Source organism: Balaenoptera physalus (genome assembly GCF_965194825.1).
Source record: "Balaenoptera physalus genome assembly, chromosome: 15".
Classification (NCBI taxonomy): domain Eukaryota; kingdom Metazoa; phylum Chordata; class Mammalia; order Artiodactyla; family Balaenopteridae; genus Balaenoptera; species Balaenoptera physalus.
The window spans coordinates 57,079,759-57,103,463 of NC_138894.1; the positions used below are offsets into that span (position 1 = coordinate 57,079,759).

Consider the following 23,705-nt stretch of genomic DNA (forward strand, 5'->3'; position numbering starts at 1 on the left):
TTCTAGATTCCCTGTGTTTATAGAAGGTACCAACTGTCTTCCAAGTAGTCCAAGCCAGAACCTTGGTGCCTAAGTCAGCTATTTCTATAATAACACTGTGTAACAAACTACCTCAAAGCTCAGTTAATACATTCATTCTCCTGCATGTAGGTCTAAAAGCTAACCATCATTTTATTTGATTGTGTAAGCTTGGCTGGGCAACTCTGCTTCCTCTGCAGATCAAGTAGCTTAGCTCAAGTTAATAGGATGTGGGTCCAGGTCTGGTCCGCATGTGTAGACTCTGGGGCCCAGGTTAAAAAGGCAAATGGCTACCCTGAACATTTTCTTCAGATGCTGCATTATTAGAGGGAAAGAGCCAACCAACCACACAAGGACATTTAAAGTTCTTGCTCACATTGCTCTGTTAATAGTCCATCAGCCAAAGCAAGTTCATGACCAAATCCAACATCAGCAAGGATGGAAGTAATATTTTCTCTCCAAATAATTCAATCTATCAGACCCAGGCATCATTTTACATTATTCCTTCCCCTTATTGATACCCTACCACCACCTCTACCACTATCATTCCCAATCAATTACTAAGCCCTATTCATTCATTCTCTAAAAATTTCTAGAATCAGTGGTGCAGGACACTATCCTGCTCTTGTCTGAATTTCCACCACAGCTTCCAGTTGGCCTTCCTGGCTCCAGGCCTGCCACCAATCCTATTTCCACATTGAAGCTAGAGTGACCACTCAAAATCTTTTATTTTTTCACTTAGTAAGTACATATGTTTTACCTCCTACTATGTGCCAGGAACTACTCTCAACTTAAATCCAAGCCCTCAGGGAAGTTACATTTTAGTGACAGTAGGGTGGGGAACAGGTAAATGGATGACGGATGATGTAGATAGATGATAGATAGATAGATAGATAGATAGATAGATAGATAGATAGATGATAGATAGATAGATAGATAGATAGATAGATAGATAGATAGATAGATAGATAGATGGATAGATAGATTACATAGTATATCAGATATTGGCAAATACTGTGAGAAAGGGAGGGAGCTGGGGAGCTGGGGGCAGGGAGTAGAGAATGTTAGGAAGGAGGACTGATCTTATAAATATAGGGTGAACAAAGTTCTGACTGAGAAACTGGCCTTTCCATAAAGGCTTATAAGAAGTGAGGGGAATGGGATTTGGGGGCAAGACTGGTTTAAGTAGAATGTGCATGGAGACAAGGTGGGAGTGTGTCTGGGTGGCACACAGTGGGTGAGGGGGAAGGCTGTAGAAGTCAGAGAGGGTCTGGAACCACAAAAATGCAAACTCTGATTCAGCTCCCCAGCTCAGCAGTACATAAACACTAATAGAATTCAAACTCCTTAATGTGAGTTCCAAGGCCTTCCTTGACTTTATCTTCATTTACCTTTTAAATTCCAATTCTTATTTTACATTCTATGATCAAGCCATTTGGAACACCCTTCAGTTCTCTGAAGCTACATTGCTTTATCTCAACTCAGGATCTCTGAATGTACCTCTCCCTTAATCTGAAACACAAATCCCCCACCCCCTCCCCATCACAGCTTTGCCTGGCGCGTTCTTTCTTTCACTTGTGTTCTTATATTTCTCTGGGGAAACCCTCCCTGCCCTCCAAAAGCATTGGTAGGATTTCCTCCAACAGAATGTCAAGGGCACACTGCACTAGCCATCTCTCTCAGCCCTCATCACATTGTGCAATAATCACCTGCTTGTTGTCTGAATTCCCTATTCCTCACTAGACACTGTCTTCCTCATTAATTGTATGGAATCCACCTGAAACAATGTATAGCATAGAGTGGGTACTTAGTGTACATAGCATAAATAAATGTACAAAAATACAGTTCTAATAAGGAAAGTATTACGCTCAAACTTGCTATAAGAAAATTATAAAGATTATCAGAGTTGGTAACATCATCATTAATAGAAGGGCACAGATATCTGGCTTTCAAATAGCTCAAGGCTGAGATTTAGCAACAATATACCACCTGCAAAGTGTTTATTTCCTATCACCCTTTTCCCAGTCTAGTGCTGACTGTCTCATTCCCACAGGCACAGACAGTCAAATATCTGTTAGATCATCCCCAATACATTAGCAGGAAAGGTTTAAGAGTTGTGTCTCCCACTAGTATACACATCTAAACAGTCATTTCTTTAAGATAAAAATCTTCAAAACTTAAAGGATTTGCTTTTTAATGGTGGGATTTCAAGCACTGATAAAAAACACAATGAGAGATATTTGGAGAAAGCAAGAGCTCCTTGGAAGATTTCAAATTACACCAGGTAAGTGGTCACCTATTCCACATACAGATAATAAAAATCAATCCCTGAAATTCTGGCTGCATTATATTTTACACAGTATTCATATACTCTACCTCCTTTGAACTTTGTCATGGAAATCACGGACAAATTTTATAGATGAGTATTGGGCCGCACCCCGCAGGCCTGCGAGCCCTGTACTTGCCCATTCTCGAGACTGAAGAAAGAGCCCAGAGTCAGCAACAGAGACATCGATGGTTTAATGGATGGGGGATCTTACCTGTCTGAAACAAGGTCCTGGAGTGACACCTCACCACGTGGCAGAAGGCGGTCAGGACATGGCGGCAGTCTCCTCTCCTGGCTCCTGGGGGGAGGGGGAGGTTACCAACATCAGATTGGCTCACCGGTTATCAGGGAAACTAGCAGAGGGGCATGGCCCTCACTGCCCCTTTGATAAGTTCTCAAGGTGTTCTGATCTAAAGGTTAGAACAGTCACCAGCTGGGGCTAGGAGCAATTGTGTAGGAAGGTCAGTCGGGTGAGTAGGGTGTAGGTGAAGAAGGCAGTGGTCCAGCAGGGGATGGACAGAGAGCAAAATAATAGCCATCTTGGGTGGCCTGATCATACGATGAGGAAAACAAAGGACTTAGGGAATAGCATTAAAGGACAATAGCATAAAAGGACAGACAATAGGCACAATGAAGCCAAAATTCAAACTGGAATTCAAAGCCTATCCTTTTTCAAGGAGAGAGAGGGAAAGTTCGAGATGGAAAGAATAAGAGAGAGATAGAATGAAATTTAATAATATGAGCCTAAATTAACTATCTGGGATGTGTGAATCTGTAACCTGCAATTTTGTAGTGTAGTCTTAGTTCTTGCATACCTTTCTTAGTGTGAGCGTTTGGTTGTGCTAAGCGTAATTCCAGTGTTTAAAATGGTAATATTTCCTGTACCGTAACTCCAGAGCACAAGCTGATTTCTTTCAAAAGTGCTGTAACAGTAATTAAGAGCATAGACTCTGTAGCCTGATTACCCAAGTTCAAATCCTGGCTCTGAATTTTACTGATTTGTGACCTTGGGCAAGTTATTTAACCTCTCTGTGCCTCAATTTCTGTATCTATAAAATAAGCATACTAGCACATTTGTCCCATAAGATTGTTGTGAGGATTACATGAGTTAGTATCTTTAAAATGGTGCCTAAAATAGTCTGGTACACTGTAAGTATTTATAAAAGGATCAACTATTATTGTCTCCTGCTCAACTGAACAAATAACTGTCTGTTCTAACACTGAAGAAGAAACTCTTCATGTTGGAAATATTGAAAGAAGCTACACTGATCCCCAATGCAGCACATAATTCATTTTATGCTGTGTATTATGGGTGTGAGGCTGCCACAGCTAAAACTCAGGAAATGCATGTGATTTTTTTTCACATTACACTTAGGTGAAGAAACATGCTTTTAAAAAATGCCACCCTCTGGGTTTTTGTTTGTCTTTGGAGGGTCTTAGAATTGGAGGCCAAATCAGAATTTCAGCATTGAATCTGGGGATCTCATTCTAGAAATATATTGACTGCCATCTGGATGGTGAAAGAATTTGTTTTAATTGTAATTTAAGAAAGAAGAGACCTTTATGAGCAATTCCATTTGATGAGGATTTTAGGACCCTAAACAAGGTGAAAATGACTCAACTGAAGAGACCTGGAAGTTTCCAAATGCCAAGGACCAGTTAAGAATGAAAAGCCATAATTCTAAGAACTCAAGAGTTAATTTAGGTTTCATTTTCTGAGGAACAGATGGTTCTTAATAAAGTTGCCTAGACAACAGCAGCTCAGTCTCAGGGCAACCGCCCCTATGATTTCTCACCGTCCAGCACCAGCTCACACCAACCCCATAAACAACTTCAAGGCCATTCAGGGCCCCTTGGAATGGCTGCTGGCTGCTGTTAGTAGACCCTAGTGGCTGCAAACAGAAGGATCAAACATATCTAATTCAGCCAACCCAAGGTGTGGGCAGGATGTAGGTAGCAATGCAGCAGCTGGTGCTTAGGAGGAATGTCATATACATGATCAGCTACAGCTCGAGTTCCTCTCACAATAGAAAAGGGAGGACCACCTCCATGGACAAAGGCATTCTAAAGGGCACAAGACAATTTCACATAATTTTTACTTTTTTTCCTAAATATTTTTGAGTCTTTCATTTGTTTTTCTACAATGAGCGCTTTGTTTTTCTAAATGTCTACAATTATAAACATGAATATGTTTTATAGTCCGGAGGTAATTAATATTTTCCTACATATAGAGGTGCTGATGGATACTATAAGGTACCTTCCAAACTGAAAAATCTGAATCCTACCTGTCTCCTTCATGTTATTTTATCACAATTGTATTCAGTTGCTGGATTATTCGCTTAATGTCTCCCTTCCCTTCTAGACAGTAGGACCCATGAAAGTGGAGACTACATGGATTTCTTACACCAGTATGACATCTGTGCCTGGTGTGGTGTCTTGTACAGAGGTGGGACTCAAAAAGTGATTACTGTATTGAATGAATGCACTGCCATTTAAAAAATTATAAACAGTTTAAAATTACGGCTTTTTATGATAAATGTTATATGTGATTTTGAAGAAAGTCCTTCTCTTAATTATATAGGGAATCATTTTGACAAGCCCTTTAGGTGAGGTAGATAAAAGGCAACCATGAGGAAGAAGTAAGCAAATAATATAAATGATAATGTTTCAGATTTACATTGTAAGTATTCTGTATAAAGTGAGTATATCTTTCAGTGGATCTAAACCTATACAGATTATGTCGGAATAAAGACAGATAGATGATAGATAGATAGAACACATAATAGGATATATGGAGATATATATATATATATATATATATATATATATATATATGCATAATAAATTACCCCAAAACGTCAGCTTAAAACAACAAACACTTATTATCTTACAGTTTCTGTTGGTCAAAAATCTGGGGGCAGCTTAGCTGGGGGTTCTAGCTCAAGGTCTCTCACGAGGTTACAGTCAAGGGATGGCTAGGGTTACAGTCACCTCAAGCCTATTTGATTGGGGCTGAAGTATCCACTCTCATATATATATATGTGTATGTGTATATATATATAAAAAATCATGTAACCACCACCACAATCAAAATACAGTATATTTCCATCACTGCCACCAAATTGTCTCATGCCTTTTTAAAGTCAATTCCTTCTCCCACTCCCAGACACTGACAACCACTGACACGTTCTTTGTCCTATCTCTATAGTTTTGCCTTAAACTACATATAAATATTTATATGTAAATATAAATGAAATCATACAGTATTACACAATCTTTGCCTTGGGCTTCTTTCATTTTTTTATTACTGAGTAGTATCCCATTGCAGGGAATTTTATTCATTCACAAGTTGATGGACACTTGGGATGCTTTGGGCAATTATGACTAAAGCTGCTTAGACATCCATGTTCAGATCTTTGTATGGATAGTTTCAATTCTCTCAGGTAAATACCTAGGAATAGGATTGCTGTTGTGTTATATGGTAGGTATAGATTTAACCTTATAAGTTAAATCATTTTCCAAAGTGGCTGTACCATTTTGCATTCCTACTAGTAACATATTAGGGATCCAGTGACCCACAACCTGGCCAGCACTTGGTATTATCAGTTGGCATTACAGCTGTTGTTTTCATCTCAGCCATTTCTGTCCAGTATGCAGTGGTACTCACTGTAGTTATTATTTGCACTTCTTTAATGACCAAAGTTTTTGTATTTGTTTGCCATCCTATCTCTTTGGTAAAGTGTGCTTTTGCCCATTTTTTATTTGATTATTTGTCTTGATCAGAGGCGAAGAAGAAACTACAGAAAGAGGAGAGTCAAAGGCTGATCCTTTATTTGCCTCTCTAGAGTAAAAATTCAGAGAGGTTCAGCTGGGTCTGGCCAACCACAATATGGACTACATAACTGGTGTTCTGCACAGAGTATTAAGTAGGTCATAGCAGCTTAACCTTGGGAAACACAAACTCCCTGAAGTCACCTGGATCTTGAAGAGATATCTGCACTCCCATGCTCACTGCAGCATTATTCACATTAGCCAAGATATGGAAACAACCTAAATGCCCATCAACGGATGAATGTTTAAAGAAAATGTGGTATATACATACAATGGAATATTATTCAGACTTATAAAAGAAGGAAATCCTGCCATTTGTGACAACATGGATGAATCTAGAAGACATTATGCTAAATGAAATAAGCCAGTTACAGAAAGACAAATACTACATGATCTCACATATTTGGAATCTAAAATAGTCAAACTCATTAGAAACAGAGATTAGAATTGTGGTTGCTATGGGTTGGGAGGTGGGAGGGAAGAGGGAGGTGGTGATCAAAGAATACCAAGTTTCTGTTATTTAAGATAAAGAAGTTCTGGAGATCTACTCTACAAAACAGGGCTTATGACTAATAATACTAATAATATCAATAATATTTAGCAAAATTTAAAATATTGTATATTGTATATTTTAAATTTTGTTAAGAGGGCAGATCTTCTGTTAAATGCTCTTACCGCAAAAGGAAAATTAAAATTAAAATAAGTGGGTGGGAGGAAACTTTCGGAGGTGATGGATAAGTTTATAGCATTGATTGTGGTGATAATTTCACACATGTATACTTCTCTCCAAACACATGAGATTATATACATCAAATACCTACAGCTTCTGTACATCAATTATACCTCATTAAAATGGTTTAAAAAAAAGTAGAAGAAAAAGATGACAAGAAATCTAAGGTGTTCCAGAAGAACTGTATAGAGAAAATGGAGGAGAGAAAATCACCAAGTAAATAAGAAAAGAAAAATCAGCAGAATTGAAGGTCAAGTCTTCCCGACTGAAAAAAAGCCACTGAATGCCTATTAGTCTATTTCTTGGTTCAGCAGTGAAAACTACCTGCTGAGTGACGATAAGGTAAACAATGAAAGTTAACTTAAACAGAATTAACTACTGGGAAAACGGAGAGGGTGAAGGTGGAAGTATTGGTCTTGGTAAGCGTGTCAAGTTCTCCTCTTCACAACTGCATCTTGGGGAAGATGGCTCTGGACCACCATGTCTTAGGGTTAACCTAAATCAACTAATAAAAACAGGAACAATTTACAATAATGTGCAACTAGCCAGTAATCTATACCTTGTAATTTCAGAAGGACCAGTTTTTTTCCCCTAATCCGTCGTAGATTAACATGTGGTCCTACCTTACATGACTAGTATGCAGATCACATCACCCACTGATGTGCTGGAGCTGGCTTGTGCTAGCCCAGGAGAGTTGATTGTTAAATTTTCAGTATTTGACATTACATTGGTGGCTTGAAATCAGCCATGATGGGAGTACTTACACCAGAAATCGAAAAACACTACAAATCAAAGTGAGGTTTTTTTTTGTTGTTGTTAGCTTGTTTTTTCTAGAGAACCCGTCTACCTTACACCACTACAAACAATACACCATGTAAGTCTAAAAACCCATAAAATGATCTATACCATGTTCAGTGGGATGAGAGCAACAAGGATTCATTGACTGTTGCAGCAATACCAAATTTCTATAGAAGTGTCTAAACGCTTTCTCTCAATTTTTGTACATACCTGGTCTCAGGTAGCAAACGGTTTGCAGACTGACCCTGATTTCTAGGACACATTGAGCAGCATTCCTGTAGAGTATGTAAGTTCTCCCCGCCACCCTTAACTCAATTTCAGCTATCTTAATATATTTCTTTGTAGTTCCTATGTTATCACACTTAATAAAATTTTAACATGCGCCTGAGGTCAATTTGCCCAAAAAGTTTTACTTTAAAAATATTTCATAAAATTAAGAAAATTAAATGAAATAAAAAAACTGAAATGCTTAGGGAAGTCTCCAGCATACAGTAAGTGTTCAATAAATATATCAGGAGTAAATACCATTGATAGATTATGAGCTGCTTAACGCAGGGACCTTGGTTTTTGTTTGGTTTTGGTTTCCTTTTATACGTATGCTCCTTAACACTTTGCAGGATGCTTGGCTCTTCATATGTATCCAATATTTATTGAATAAATTAATGATGAACAAATAAATGATTGTAATGCTTGTCCTCCTAAACTTAATATAGACACTGTTTCTACATTGAAAGCAAAGCCACAAGGGGTGTTGGAGCCCAGGGATTTTGCAGACAGACCTCAACCTGCACAAATCCATTCTGAGTATTTCCAAGCAAGCTGTCCATTTCCTGAATTTAGCCTTATGATGTGATGAAAGAAAACAATATGAGGATTTGTACTGAACTCAAATCTGAACTGAAAAGTAGTCTTATTTGACCCTCTGGTTTTTCCAGAGGAGGATGAGGTATGCAGGTACAAGGTGGAAAGTGACCTGGGCCCCACTCATCTCACCTGCCTAGTGAGAAAACTGGAGATTTTCCTTGTATCTCTTAAATTCTACTATTTTACATGGTTAACCAATTGACTGTGCAGAAGAATTCTTGCTCAAGAATAAAACTTAGCTGTGCTCTGTGCCATGAAGAAGTAAATAACATCAGAGTTTTTTTGATTAGAGGAAATGGATTAGATTTGCTGGTTTCTTAGTGTCATCAGGAAAGACTTTATGGAAGCAGGGCTCATTTGACACATCTGACTCAAAGTTTGTGGTGCCTGAGTATCTGGTGTCTCTCTCTCTGTTACCTTCTATGCCAGCCATCTATCATCATCAGGAAACAAGGTGCTAACTACCATGAGATTCAAGAAGCAGGACATGTTTGCAAAAAATATTTAGGGCTAGACATTTCAATGGCAACAGATGAACCATGTAATAATATCTGTATTTCCCTGTTAAGGTTGTGTCATACCTAATTGATGCACAGAAATCCTAATAGAATGTAGTAGAAGGAATGCCATTCACCAAATTCAAGAAAGCCAAGAATTTGGCTTACAATTCATATTTGAAAGCCATGGTTCTTAATCTCTTTGATGAAATCCATGGGCCCTTATCAGAAGGTATTTGGGCCCAAACTTTTGCATTAAATTTAAGAAAGTTCATAACCCCCAAAGCTAAACAGGTGACCCAGATTAAGAACCTCATATTTGGTTAACTTGGGAGAACCTGGGGTGATTTCTACATCAGTGTCCCTTGTTTGGGTGAGGAGTTTGAGCTAAGGCAGGAGTGATTTCTGCGTGCACAAAAGAGCTGGGTGGAATGGACAAGAAGCATGGTCTCCTATAGAACTGGGTGAGCCAGCCTTATAGATAGGGTGATCTGTGAAAGACTAGCCACCTGGGAGAAAGTTAAGAACCCTGGAACGTAATTCTGCTTACGCCTCCAAATGTCTGGGTGATGTCATAGTATTTTCTTTGTGCCTTAGTTGTCTCATCTGAACAAGGATGGAAATTATCCAAGGATTTAGAAATTCTTTTGACTCTAAAATTCTATTATTTGGAGGTACAAGATATGTAAAGAGTACAGGAAAGACACACATAATGGAGAAAAATTTTATGCCAAGAAGATGAACCTTTGCAAAAGTTTGCCTGAGGGCTAAATTTCATATTCAGCATCACTGTGTTACTGGGTTATAATGAGTCTTCATATTATTTTTCCTTTTTTTCCCCCTAGAAGAACATCACTTCTATCTCTTCCAGCAATCATTATAATCTCAATTTAGGAAAATACAAACAAACAAAGAGTAGAAACCTTATATGGTACATCTAGGATTCAAACTGCCTTGGATGAGACTGAGAAGGAAAAAAGCAATATAAACTTCCCAGTTTAAGAAGCCTATATTAAGTCCATAGCTAACACACTGGCCAGCCTAGATGAGTCAAAGCAGTTTGTTTGAAGTGCAGAGTGCAGAAGGATGACCACTAATTTGTGCTTTTCTAACTTGGCTCTTTGATTTGAATTTCCAGATTTAGAACTAGATCTGATTCTCTGTCTTCTAGCCTTCAGCTCCAGCCTCAACCTCCAAATCAAAAGTTCTATGTTTCAGAAGTGCAATTAAAAGAAAACTGTTAGGTAGGTATCCGCCAGTCAGAAAGAAAACTTTATAACAGTTCCTCTGGCAAAACAAACCAAAAAAAATGGTTTTGAACTTTTCCATAACTGTGTAAAGAATCAGGCAAACGTATTCACATTTCTTGGCTTCTCCAGAAGATGATACCAGGGTTAACAAGAAGAATGTACTCACATAGTTGACTTGAAATTCTATCCAGCTGTGGGTGTGTACAGACCTCACTGCTATAAACAATAACTTCCGCTTAGATTGACATTGCTTTGTCTTCTGAGAAACTCAGACCCTCTCTTCCCTCATATATTAGCCTTGGAACTTTAGTGAACTCGGTATTTCAGAAAATTTAAAATAAACAGGCTTCAAGTCCATGGAAAATAAGTATAGCAATTAAATTTTTCTACCAGGTACCCAGACTCATGACCCATTCTGATCTTTAACCTTGCCCAGCCCCTCTGGGACATGGTAACTGGGACCGGCCTCTCTTCATATCATTACTAAATACCCAGTGTTACCTTCTCCAAGGGTATGCTTACTTACATAAATCCATCTTTTAAAACCAGAATATGGGGAAAAAATGTTACCATTCATCTACTATTTACCAAGCACTGCCATACACATTACCTCATTTAATCTTCACAGCATCTCTAAAAAATAATATCATATAGGAAACTACGTCCCAGTGAGACTAAATTATTTGTCCAAATTCTCTTACTTATTAAATAAAAGAACTAAGGTGCAAATCCATATATTCTAACTGCAAGTACATATTTCTTCCTTCTGGATCCAAATGTCTCCTTATACTATTGGGGCTTTCATTTGCAAAGAGTAGAGACTCAAGAAATCTTTAAAAGATGGGGCTTTAATTAAGGAATTAGAATACTAAGATAGAAAATAGTTTTGGGTACTTATTCTCTCTGCATCCCTCACAGAACCCATGATTTCCCTCATTGAATGTCTTCTTCATGTGTGTCTCCTCCAAACTAGAAAATCTTCTACAATGTTCCCATCAAAAGTCTATAGACCCCTGACCTAATTAGCTAGCTAATAACCCAAACTCTCATTCTTATAATGACTTTTGCACCAGGACACCTATTGACTTACTGATTAGCCTACGGGTGGGCCACCTTTGGGGAAGTAACCACTCTTGGTCCAATCAGTGGCAGCTCCTGAGCAAAATTTCTTTCCTTGAGCAGGGGGTGTGGGTGGAATTGTTTCAGATAAAAACACATACTGGACACAGAGAGCAATGACTGCCATACCTGTGTTCACTAAAGCTTTGTTAGAGACATGATAAATAGCTAGAGGAAGACAGGGCATCTGACCCACCTGTGTCCCCTGACATCACACATGTGCACAGCTAACCATCTCTACGGGTGCTTCCAGGCAGCCTGTTTATGTAAGTAGGTAAATGGATGACCTCACACCCTTTGCCTTTGCTGTATTCTGCTTTTTCCTCACCCTGGAGCCCCTTAAATCATCTATGCACTTAAAGCACATTTGCCATATCCATAACACAAAGACATTTTTAATGTATGAGCTAATTAAACATAATATATAAGAATTGATCCTAAAAAAACCTTTTACTGATTTCTCTGTTGCCATAGGGTGCCATTGTTGTTTTAAACCAATATACTTTTATAGTCTTTGCCTGAAAGCTGTCTTTGATTCATGTTGCTCTGAGAAGTAAACCCTCTCTTATAATCTAATGAATACCACAAATCTAAAATGCTAATGATTGGATCTTTATCTTGATAAATGATAATATTTTGAGAAATTAGATCAAAATGTCTGATTCTGCTAGATTGATAAATGGACACTTTATCTTTTCAAATGTTCACAACTGACTCATTTCTCTCTGAAATTATATTATTCTCTTTAAAATCTCCCCCTTTAAAAGTGGCATTCCATATATAACATGTGTGAGGTATTCCAACATATCACGTGGTGTGTGGGCAAGGATGTGTGCTTATATAAGTGCCACATGGCCACTGTAAATCTCCATAGCTCTCTCCCTACCATGTACCAGAAGTAGTTGGAGTTGCATTTGCTTCTACACAGTTCTACCTGTTTCTTTTCTTCTTCTTCTTTTCTCTCTCTGGTAGCCCTTGAATTTGGTATCTGCCATGATTCCCTCCATATTTCGGCCCCTCATAGAAACACAAAAGTGTACTCTGTACCACACTTGCCCCCCCACACACACCTCTCCCCTAAAGAGAAGGCACTGAATACTACCATGGCTGTCCTTGATAATGAGGACTCAGGAGGTCTCAGTGGCCTCCTGGAGCGGTGGCTTATTGTGGTGTAGTGGTTTGCAAATTGTGATCTTAGACCTTTCATTCTATAGCACTACCCCTTAAAAGGGGGGAATCTCTAGCAGAAAGGACTCACTTTCTCAATTAGCCCCATTTCAAATGAGAGTTTTTTAAAAAAAACTTTTTAAAATAGGCATTTGTCTTTGGATGGTTTCCCAGAACCAGACTCTGAAATGGTGATTTCATATAAAGTAAGAAAGTGGCAACCTAAATGTCCATTGACAGAGGCATGGGTAAAGACGATGTGGTACATATATACAATGGAATATTACTCAGCCATTAAAAAGAATGAAATAATGCCGTTTGCAGCAACATGGATGGACCTAGAGATTAGAAGTAAGTCAGACAGAGAAAGACAAATATCATATGATATCACTTATATGTGGAATCTAATGAAAAAAATGATACAAATGAACTTATTTATAAGACAGAAAGAAACTCACAGATCTCAAAATCAAACTTATGGTTACCAAAGGCGAAACGTTCAGGGAAGTGATAAATTAGAAGTTTGCGATTAACATATACATACTACTATACCTAAAATAGATAACTAACAAGGACCTACTGTATAGCATAGGGAACTCTACTCAATGTTCTGTAATAACCTATATGGGAAAGAAATCTGAAAAAGAATATATATATATATATAATATATATATTTCTTATATGACTGATTCACTTTGCTGTACATCTGAAACTAACATTTGTTAGTTTCACATTTTAACATTGTTAAATCAACAATACAGCAATAAAAATTTTTATAAAGTGGTCTGCAAGTGCAGGCAAAGTGGCTCCAGCCTGATACAAGTCCTTCAAAGACAGCCATAGGTGTGAGTTGTTAGAATAAGAGCCCTCTAGCAAGGAAGAGTGCACGGATGACAAAAGGGACCCAAAGGGTCTGGGCACAGCAGCAGTGGATCCATCACAGCTTTCTCCTGCTAAATCCCCAGATATGTCCAGTCTTCATTTCACTTTTTTCTCAGAGATGTTCCCACTGACAACTCCCTTCTTGAAACAGTCTTTTCCTTTGGCTTCTGTGACATTGTTGTCTCTTGATCTTTTTACTGCTCTTGCCCATCCATTTTGCAAGCTCACCTAACTCTACTCTGACAATTCATTTTAGAGTTCTTCAAGGCTTTGTTCTAGGCTCTCTTCCTTCTCTACACTTGTTCTCTCTTTGATCTCATCCTGTGGATTTAATTCTCCCTCATAGGCAGATTTGTTAAATGATGATATCTCCAAACTAGATCTTTACCATGATTTTGAGATATGCAGTGAATAAAATCGTCTTCTTTTATTCTGATACCACAAACCAAATATGCCCCCAAACCATGACAGTCATATATCTTTCCTATCTTCTCAGTGCCACCACCATTCATCAGTCTGTGCAAGTCTGAACCAATGCTATGTCTAAACATTCTCCTATTCTGCTCACTTACTTCCTAAAGAAATCTAAAACCTGTCCTCTTCAACATCTATAATACTGCCACCATAGTCTAAACTTCCGTAATCTCCTGTAGTATTATTTAATAGCCTATTAACTGGTTGAACCACTTCTACTCCCTCTAACCAATCCAGTATACCTTCCCCAGTAGACTGCAATCACTGTGAGGCCAGGCACCCATGCTTACATTGTTTCATTAGATAAACTTTATATTTTAAAACAGTTGAGGGCGCTTCCCTGGTGGCGCAGTGGTTGAGAATATGCCTGCCAATGCAGGGAACACGGGTTCGAGCCCTGGTTTGGGAAAAGCCCACATGCTGTGGAGCAACTAGGCCCATGAGCCACAACTACTGAGCCTGCGCGTCTGGAGCCTGTGCTCCGCGATAGTGAGAGGCCCGCGCACCACGATGAAGAGTGGCCCTCGTTTGCCGCAACTAGAGAAAGCCCTCGCACAGAAACGAAGACCCAACACAGCCAAAAATAAATAAATAAAGATTTAAAATAGTGTGGGAAAAAAAAAACTTAAAAAAAAAAAACAGTTGAAATTGACAGAAAAAGTTGCAAAGATAAGACAGAGAGATTTCCCATAAACTCTCACCCAATTTCCACTATTATTAACAACTTATATTAGAATGATACATTTGTTACAACTAATGAACCAATATTGATACATTATCATTAACTAAAGCCCATAGTTTGTTCATAGTTCTTGTTTTTACTAACATCGTTATCCCATTCCAGTATGCCTTCCAGGATATCACATTACATTTAGTCATCATGTCCCCTTAAACTGTGACAACTTTGTTTTTTGGCTGTGACTATTTTTCAGACTTCCCTTATTTTAGTGACTTTAACAGTTTTGAGGATTACTTGTCAGGTATTTTGTAAAATATCCTTCTACTGAGATTTGTTTAATGTTTCTAACATGATTACACTGGAGTTATAGGTTTTTGGGGAGGTGGGGAGGAAAACCATAATGGTAGAGTCATTTGCATCCCATCAAATCAAGGGTATATACTATCCGTATGATTTACTACAGTTGATGTTGACCTTGATCACCTTGACTGAGGCATTTGTATCACTTTTCTGAAATGTACAGTGATTCTTGTGTGCCCTTTTCCATGCTGTACTCTTTGGAAGGAAGTCACAATGTATAGTCCACACCTAAGGAGTGGAGAGATATGTTCCATCTCTGAGGGTGGGGTAGCTACATAAACTATTTGGAATTCTGTTCAGGAGATGTCTCTCTTCTCACTTTATTTATTTATTCATTTATTTATATTAGTACAGACTCATGGACACTTATTTTACACTTTAGGCTTTAATCCAATACTACCTTATTGTTGTTCAGTGTTTCCATCTTTGGCCATTGGGAGCTCTTTCAAGTTGGCTTCTGTGTCCCCTTGATATATTCCCACCACTATATTCTGTTTCTTTTCTCTTTAAGCACTTTTCTACTTCTTGACACTCTAAGACCTAGCTTATCTTGCACATTTTCTGCCACAGTCCTAGAATCAGCTGTTTTTCCAAGAAGCCCTGATTTCTTGAATCGTAGAATGGTATTAGAAACAAAGATCTGATGGGGCTTCCCTGGTGGCACAGTGGTTAAGAATCTGCCTGCCAATGCAGGGGACACGGGTTCGAGCCCTGGTCTGGGAAGATCCCACATGCCACGGAGCAACTAAGTCCGTGAGCCACAACTGCTGAGCCTGCGTGCCACAACTACTGGAGCCCGCGTGCCTAGAGCCCGTGCTCTGCAACAAGAGAAGCCACTGTAATGAGAAGCCCGTGCACCTCAACAAAGAGTAGCCCCTGCACGCCACAACTAGAGAAAACCTGCGTGCAGCAATGAAGACCCAACACAGCCAAAAATAAATAAAATAAAATAAATAAATTTATTTAAAAAAAAAACAGAAACAAAGATCTGAGAGCTAGATGTGCTCATTGTGACTGAATTGTCGTTAACTGTGGATCTTTTCCTCTGACAGAGCAAGGGCATGTATGTGTGTATCCTAACTAGTGCATATGCACCTATCTGTAAATGTTTATGCATGTAACCATCTATCTCGATAGTAAGTTATAAACATGAGTTCATACGGATGTCTCCAACTCTCATCCATGATCACATGGATCATTATGGTATTTCCCTCATGCTTATCTGTAAAATCTCACTGCAACAGGAAAACCCTGGATCTCACCAGCTATCATCCATTTAGTGCTCAATTGTTCAATTCCAGTATACACGTATAGAATTATCAGACTTTTTAACCCATACTGGAGTACAGTGCTTATGTACACTTCCTTTAGCCTTTAGTTATACAGACTCCATTTATTTCCCAAGTTACTTAGGTCAGTACCTTTATCTCTCACTCTTCATGATTAAACTTTTATCATCATCCTCACTATAGATTAACACCATCCTACCACAGCGTAAGTGACTAACAAGTAATTGTTGCCTGGCTGAAAGAATGAAAGAATTTAATTTGAAAACTTTCAACTGCTTAAGAAAGAAGAAGAAGAAAAAGAGGAAGGAGCTTCAAGATGGCGGAAGAGTAAGATGCGAGATCACCTTCCTCCCCACAAACACATCAGAAATACATCTACATGTGGAACTGCTCCTAAAGAACACCTACTGAACACTGGCAGAAGACCTCAGACTTCCCAAAAGTCAAGAAACTCCCCACGTACCTGGGTAGGGCAAAAGACAAAAGCAAAAACAGAGACAAAGAATAGGGACGGGACCTGCACCAGTGGGAGGGAGCTGTGAAGGAGGAAAGGTTTCCACACACTAGGAAGCCCCTTCATGGGCGGAGACTGCGGGTGGCGGAGGAGGGAAGCTTCGGAGCCACGGAGGAGAGCGCAGCCACAGGGGTGCGGAGGGCAAAGCGGAGAGATTCCTGCACAGAGGATCGGTGCCGAGTAGCACTCACCAGCCCGAGGGGCTTGTCTGCTCACCCTCTGGGGAGGGCGGGGGCTGGGAGCTGAGGCTCGGCCTTCGGTCGGATTGCAGGGAGAGGACTGGGGTTGGCGGCGTGAACACAGCCTAAAGGGGCTAGTGTGCCTCAGCTAGCCGGGAGGGAGTTCGGGAAAAGGTCTGCAGCTGCCGAAGAGGCAAGAGACTCTGTCTTGCCTCTTTGTTTCCTGGTGCGCGAGGAGAGGGGATTCAGAGCGCCGCCTAAACGAGCTCCAGAGACGGGCGTGAGCCGCGGCTATCAGCGCGGACCCCAGAGACGGGCATGAGACACTAAGGCTGCTGCTGCCGCCACCAAGAAGCCTGTGTGCGAGCACAGGTCACTCTCCACACCGCCCCTCCCAGGAGCCTGTGCAGCCCGCCACGGCCAGGCTCCCGTGATCCGGGGACAACTTCCCCGGGAGAACGCACGGTGCGCCTCGGGCTGGTGCAACGTCACGCCGGCCTCTGCCGCCACAGGCTCGCCCCGCCTCCTCCGTACCCCTCCCTCCCCCCGGCCTGAATGAGCCAGAGTCCCCGAAGCAGCTGCTCCTTTAACCCCATCCTGTCTGAGCGAAGAGCAGACACCCTCAGGCGACCTACATGCAGAGGCGGGTCCAAATCCAAAGCTGAACACCGGGAGCTGTACGAACAAAGAAGAGAAAGGGAAATTTCTCCCAGCAGCCTCAGGAGCAGGAGATTAAAGCTCCACAAACAACTTGATGTGCCTGCATCTGTGGAATACCTGAAGAGACAACAAATCATCCCAAATTGAGGAGGTGGACTTTGAGAGCAACGATATATATATATATTTTCCCCTTTTTCTCTTTTTGTGAGTGTGTATGTGTATGCTTCTGTGTGTGATTTTGTCTGTATAGCTTTGCTTTTACCATTTGTCCTAGGGTTCTGTCTGTCCGTTTTTTTTTTTCTCTTTTTTACTTAAAAAAATTTTTTTAGCGTAATAATTATTTTTTATTTTTTATTTTAATAACTTTATTTTATTTTACTTTTATTTTATTTTATGTTCTTTTTTTCTTTCTTTTTTTTCTCCCTTTTATTCTGAGCCGTGTGGAGGACAGGCTCTTGGTGCTCCAACCAGGCGTCACGGCTATGCCTCTGAGGTGAGAGAGCCAAGTTCAGGACACTGGTCCACAAGAGACCTCCCAGCTCCACATAATACTAAACGACAAAAATCTCCCAGAGACCTCCATCTCAACACCAAGACCCAGCTTCACTCAATGACCAGCAAGCTACAGTGCTGGACACCCTATGCCAAACAACTAGCAAGACAGGAACACAGCCCCATCCATTAGCAGAGAGGCTGCCTAAAATCATAATAAGGCCAAAGACACCCCAAAACACACCACCAGACGTGGACCTGCCCACGAGAAAGACAAGATCCAGCCTCATCCACCAGAACACAGGCACTAATCCCCTCCACCAGGAAGCCTACACAACCCACTGAAACAACCTTAGTCACTGGGGACAGACACCAAAAACAATGGAAAATACGAACCTGCAGCCTGCAAAAAGGAGACCCCAAACACAGAATGTTAAGCAAAGTGAAAAGACAGAGAAATACACAGCAGATGAAGGAGCAAGGCAAAAACCCACCAGACCTAACGAATGCAGATGAAATAGGCAGTCTACCTGAAAAAGAATTCAGAATAATGTTAGTAAAAATGATCCAAAATCTTGGAAATGGATTGGAGAAAATACAAGAAATGTTTAATAAGGACCTAGAAGAATTAAAGAGCAAACAAACAGTGATGAACAACACAATAAATGAAATTAAAAATTCTCTAGAAGGGATCAATAGCAGAATAACTGAGGCAGAAGAACGGATAAGTGATCTGGAAGATAAAAGAGTGGAAATAACTACTGCAGAGCAGAATAAAGAAAAAAGAATGAAAAGAATTGAGGACAATCTCAGAGACCTCTGGGACAACATTAAACGCACCAACATTCGAATTATAGGGGTCCCAGAAGAAGAAGAGAAAAAGAAAGGGACTGAGAAAATATTTGAAGAGATTATAGTTGAAAACTTCCCTAATATGGGAAAGGAAATAGTTAATCAAGTCCAGGAAGCACAGAGAGTCCCATACAGGATAAATCCAACGAGAAACATTCCAAGACACATATTAATCGAACTATCAAAAATTAAATACAAAGAAAAAATATTAAAAGCAGCAAGGGAAAAACAACAAATAACACATAAGGGAATCCCCATAAGGTTAACAGCTGATCTTTCAGCAGAAACTCTGCAAGCCAGAAGGGAGTGGTAGGACATATTTAAAGTGATGAAGGAGAAAAACCTACAACAAAGATTACTCTACCCAGCAAGGATCTCATTCAGATTTGACAGAGAAATTAAAAGCTTTACAGACAAGCAAAAGTTAAGAGAATTCAGGACCACCAAACCGGCTTTACAACAAATTCTAAAGGAACTTCTCTAGGCAGGAAACACAAGAGAAGGAAAAGACCTACAATAATAAACCCAAAACAATTAAGAAAATGGTAATAGGAACATACATATTGATAATTACCTTCAATGTAAATGGATTCAATGCTCCAACCAAAAGACATAGACTGGCTGAATGGATACAAAAACAAGACCCATATACATGCTGTCTACAAGAGACCCACTTCAGAACTAGGGACACATACAGACTGAAAGTCAGGGGATGGAAAAAGATAGTCCATGCAAATGGAAATCAAAAGAAAGCTGGAGTAGCAATTCTCATATCAGACAAAATAGACTTTAAAACAAAGACTATCACAAGAGATAAAGAAGGACACTACATAATGATCAAGGGATCAATCCAAGAAGAAGGTATAACAATTGTAAATATTTATGCATCGAACATAGGAGCACCTCAATACATAAGGCAAATACTAACAGCCATAAAAGGGGAAATCAACAGTAACAGAATCCTAGTAGGGGACTTTAACACCCCACTTTCACCAATTGACAGATCATCCTAAACGAAAATAAATAAGGAAACACAAGCCTTAAATGATACATTAAACAAGATGGACTTAATTGATATTTATAGGACATTCCATCCAAAAACAACAGAATACACTTTCTTCGCAAGTGCTCATGGAACATTCTCCAGGATAGATCATATCTTGGGTAACAAATCAAGCCTTGGTAAATTTAAGAAAATTGAAATCATAATAAGTATCTTTTCCGACCACAACGCTATGAGACTAGATATCAGTTATAGGAAAAAATCTGTAAGAAATGCAAATACATCGAGGCTAAACAACACACTACTTAATAACCAAGAGATAACTGAAGAAATCAAAGAGGAAATCAAAAAATACCTAGAAACAAATGACAATGAAAACACAATGACCCAAAACCTATGGGATGCAGCAAAAGCAGTTCTAAGAGGGAAGTTTATAGCTATACAAGCCTACCTTAAGAAACAAAAAACATCTCAAATAAACAACCTAACCTTGCACGTAAAGCAATTAGAGAAAGAAGAACAAAAAAACCCCAAAGTTAGCAGAAGGAAAGAAATCATAAAGATCAGATCAGAAATAATGAAAAGGAAGTGAAGGAAACGATAGCAAAGATCAATAAAACTAAAAGCTGGTTCTTTGAGAAGATAAACAAAATTGATAAACCATTAGCCAGACTTATCAAGAAAAAAAGGGAGAAGACTCAAATCAATAGAATTATAAATGAAAAAGGAGAAGTAACAACTGACACTGCAGAAATACAAAGGATCATGAGAGATTACTACAAGCAACTATATGCCAATAAAATGGACAACCTGGAAGAAATGGACAAATTCTTAGAAATGCACAACCTTCCAAGACTGAACCAGGAAGAAAAAGGAAATATGAACAGACCAATCACAAGTAATGAAACAGAAACTGTGATTAAAAATCTTCCAACAAACAAAAGCCCAGGACCAGATGGTTTCACAGGCGAATTCTATCAAACATTGAGAGAAGAGCTAACACCCATCCTTCTCAAACTCTTCCAAAATATAGCAGAGGGAGGAACACTCCCAAACTCATTCTATGAGGCCACCATCACTCTGATACCAAAACCAGACAAAGATGCCACAAAGAAAGAAAACTACAGGCCAATATCCCTAATGAATATAGATGCAAAAATCCTCAACAAAATACTAGCAAACAATCCAACAGCACATTAAAAGGAGCATACACCATGATCAAGTGGGGTTTATCCCAGGAATGCAAGGATTCTTCTGTATATGCAAATCAATCAACGTGATACAGCATATTAACAAATTGAAGGAGAAAAACCATATGATCATCTCAATAGATGCAGAGAAAGCTTTCGACAAAATTCAACACCCATTTATGATAAAAACCCTCCAGAAAGTAGGCATAGAGGGAACTTACCTCAGCATAATAAAGGCCATATAAGACAAACCCACAGCCAACACCATCCTCAAGGTGAAAAACTGAAACCATTTCCACTAAGGTCAGGAACAAGACAAGGTTGCCCACTCTCACCACTATTATTCAACATAGTTTTGGAAGTTTTAGCCACAGTAATCAAAGAAGAAAAAGAAATAAAAGGAATCCAAATTGGAAAAGAAGAAGTAAAGCTGTCACTGTTTCCAGATGACATGATACTATACATAGAGAAGCCTAAACATGATACCAGAAAACTACTAGAGCTAATCAGTGAATTTGGTAACGTAGCAGGATACAAAATTAATGCACAGAAATCTCTTGCATTCCTATACACTAATGATGAAAAATCTGAAAGAGAAATTAAGAAAACACTCCCATTTACCATTGCAAGAAAAAGAATAAAATATCTAGGAATAAAATCTCTGGAATATTTCTCCTACCTAAGGAGAGAAAAGACCTGTATGCATAAAATTATAAGACTCTGATGAAAGAAATTAAAGATGATACAAATAGATGGAGAGATATACCATGTTCTTGGATTGGAAGAATCAACATTGTGAAAATGACTATACTACCCAAAGCAATCTACAGATTCAATGCAATCCCTATCAAACTACCACTGGCATTTTTACAGAACTAGGACAAAAAATTTCACAATTTGTATGGAAACACAAAAGACCCCGAAGAGCCAAAGCAATCTTGAGAAAGAAAAACGGAGCTGGAGGAATCAGGCTCCCTGACTTCAGACTGTACTACAAAGCTACAGTAGTCAAGACAGTATGGTACTGGCACAGAAACAGAAATATAGGTCAATGGAACAGGATAGAAAGCCCAGAGATAAACCCATGCACATATGGTCACCTTATCTTTGATAAAGGAGGCAAGAATATACAGTGGAGAAAAGACAGCCACTTCAATACGTGGTGCTGGGAAAACTGGACAGCTACATGTATAAGAATGAAATTAGAACACTCCCTAACACCATACACAAAAATAAACTCAAAATGGATTATAAATACCTAAACGTAAGATCAGACACCATCAAACTCTTAGAGGAAAACAGGCAGAACACTCTATGACATAAATCACAGCAAGTTCCTTTTTGACTCACCTCCTAGAGAAATGGAAATAAAAACAAAAATAAACAAATGGGACCTTAATGAAACTTAAAAGCTTTTGCACAGCAAAGGAAACCATAAACAAGACGAAAAGACAACCCTCAGAATGGGAGAAAATATTTGCAAATGAGGCAACTGACAAAGGATTAATCTCCGAAATTTACAAGCAGCTCATGCAGCTCAATATCAAAAAAACGAACAATCAAAAAATGCCCAATCCAAAAATGGGCAGAAGACCTAAATAGACTTTTCTCCACAGAAGATATACAGATTGCCAACAGACACATGAAAGAATGCTCAACATCATTAATCATTAGAGAAATACAAATCAAAACTACAATGAGATATCATCTCACACCGGTTAGAATGGCCATCATCAAAAAATCTACAAACAGTAAATGCTGGAGTGGGTGTGGAGAAAAGGGAACCCTCTTGCACTGTTGGTAGGAATGTAAATTGATAGAGCCACTATGGAGAACAGTATGGAGTTCCTTAAAAAACTAAAAATAGAACTACCATACGACCCAGCAATCCCACTACTGGGCATATACCCTGAGAAAACCATAATTCAAAAAGAGTCATGTACCACAATGTTCATTGCAGCTCTATTTACAATAGCCAGGACATGGAAGCAACCTAAGTGTCCATCAATAGATGAATGGATAAAGAAGATGTGGCACATATATAGAATGGAATATTACTCAGCCATAGAGAGAAACGAAACTGAGTTATTTGTAGTGAGGTGGATGGACCTAGAGACTGTCATACAGAGTGAAGTAAGTCAGAAAGAGAAAACAAATATCGTATGCTAACACATATATATGGAATCTAAAAAAAAGAAAAAGAAATGATCAGAAGAACCTAGGGGAAGACGGTAATAAAGATGCAGAACTACTAGAGAATGGACTTGAGGATACGGGGAGGGGAAGGGTAAGCTGGGACAAAGTGAGAGAGTGACATGGACATATATACACTATTTACCAAACATAAAAAAGCTAGTGGGAAGCAGCCGCATAGCACAGGGAGATCAGGTAGGTGCTTTGTGACCATCTAGAGGGGTGGGATAGGGAGGGTGCGAGGGAGGGAGACACAAGAAGGAAGAGATATGGGGACATATGTATATGTATAACTGATTCACTTTGTTATAAAGCAGAAACTAACAGACCATTGTAAA

General features: G+C 39.2%; 1 protein-coding gene across 1 annotated transcript in view; it reads right to left on the reverse strand.

The window, feature by feature from the left end:
* The window catches only part of LOC309644244 (uncharacterized protein), a 766,088-nt gene that overhangs the window by 251,326 nt on the left and 491,057 nt on the right, over positions 1-23,705 (reverse strand). Inside the window, exon 5 of the mRNA XM_082427907.1 lies at positions 2,559-2,642. Within this exon, the coding sequence (XP_082284033.1) occupies positions 2,559-2,642 (84 nt within the window). The remainder of the gene's footprint in view (positions 1-2,558; positions 2,643-23,705) is intronic.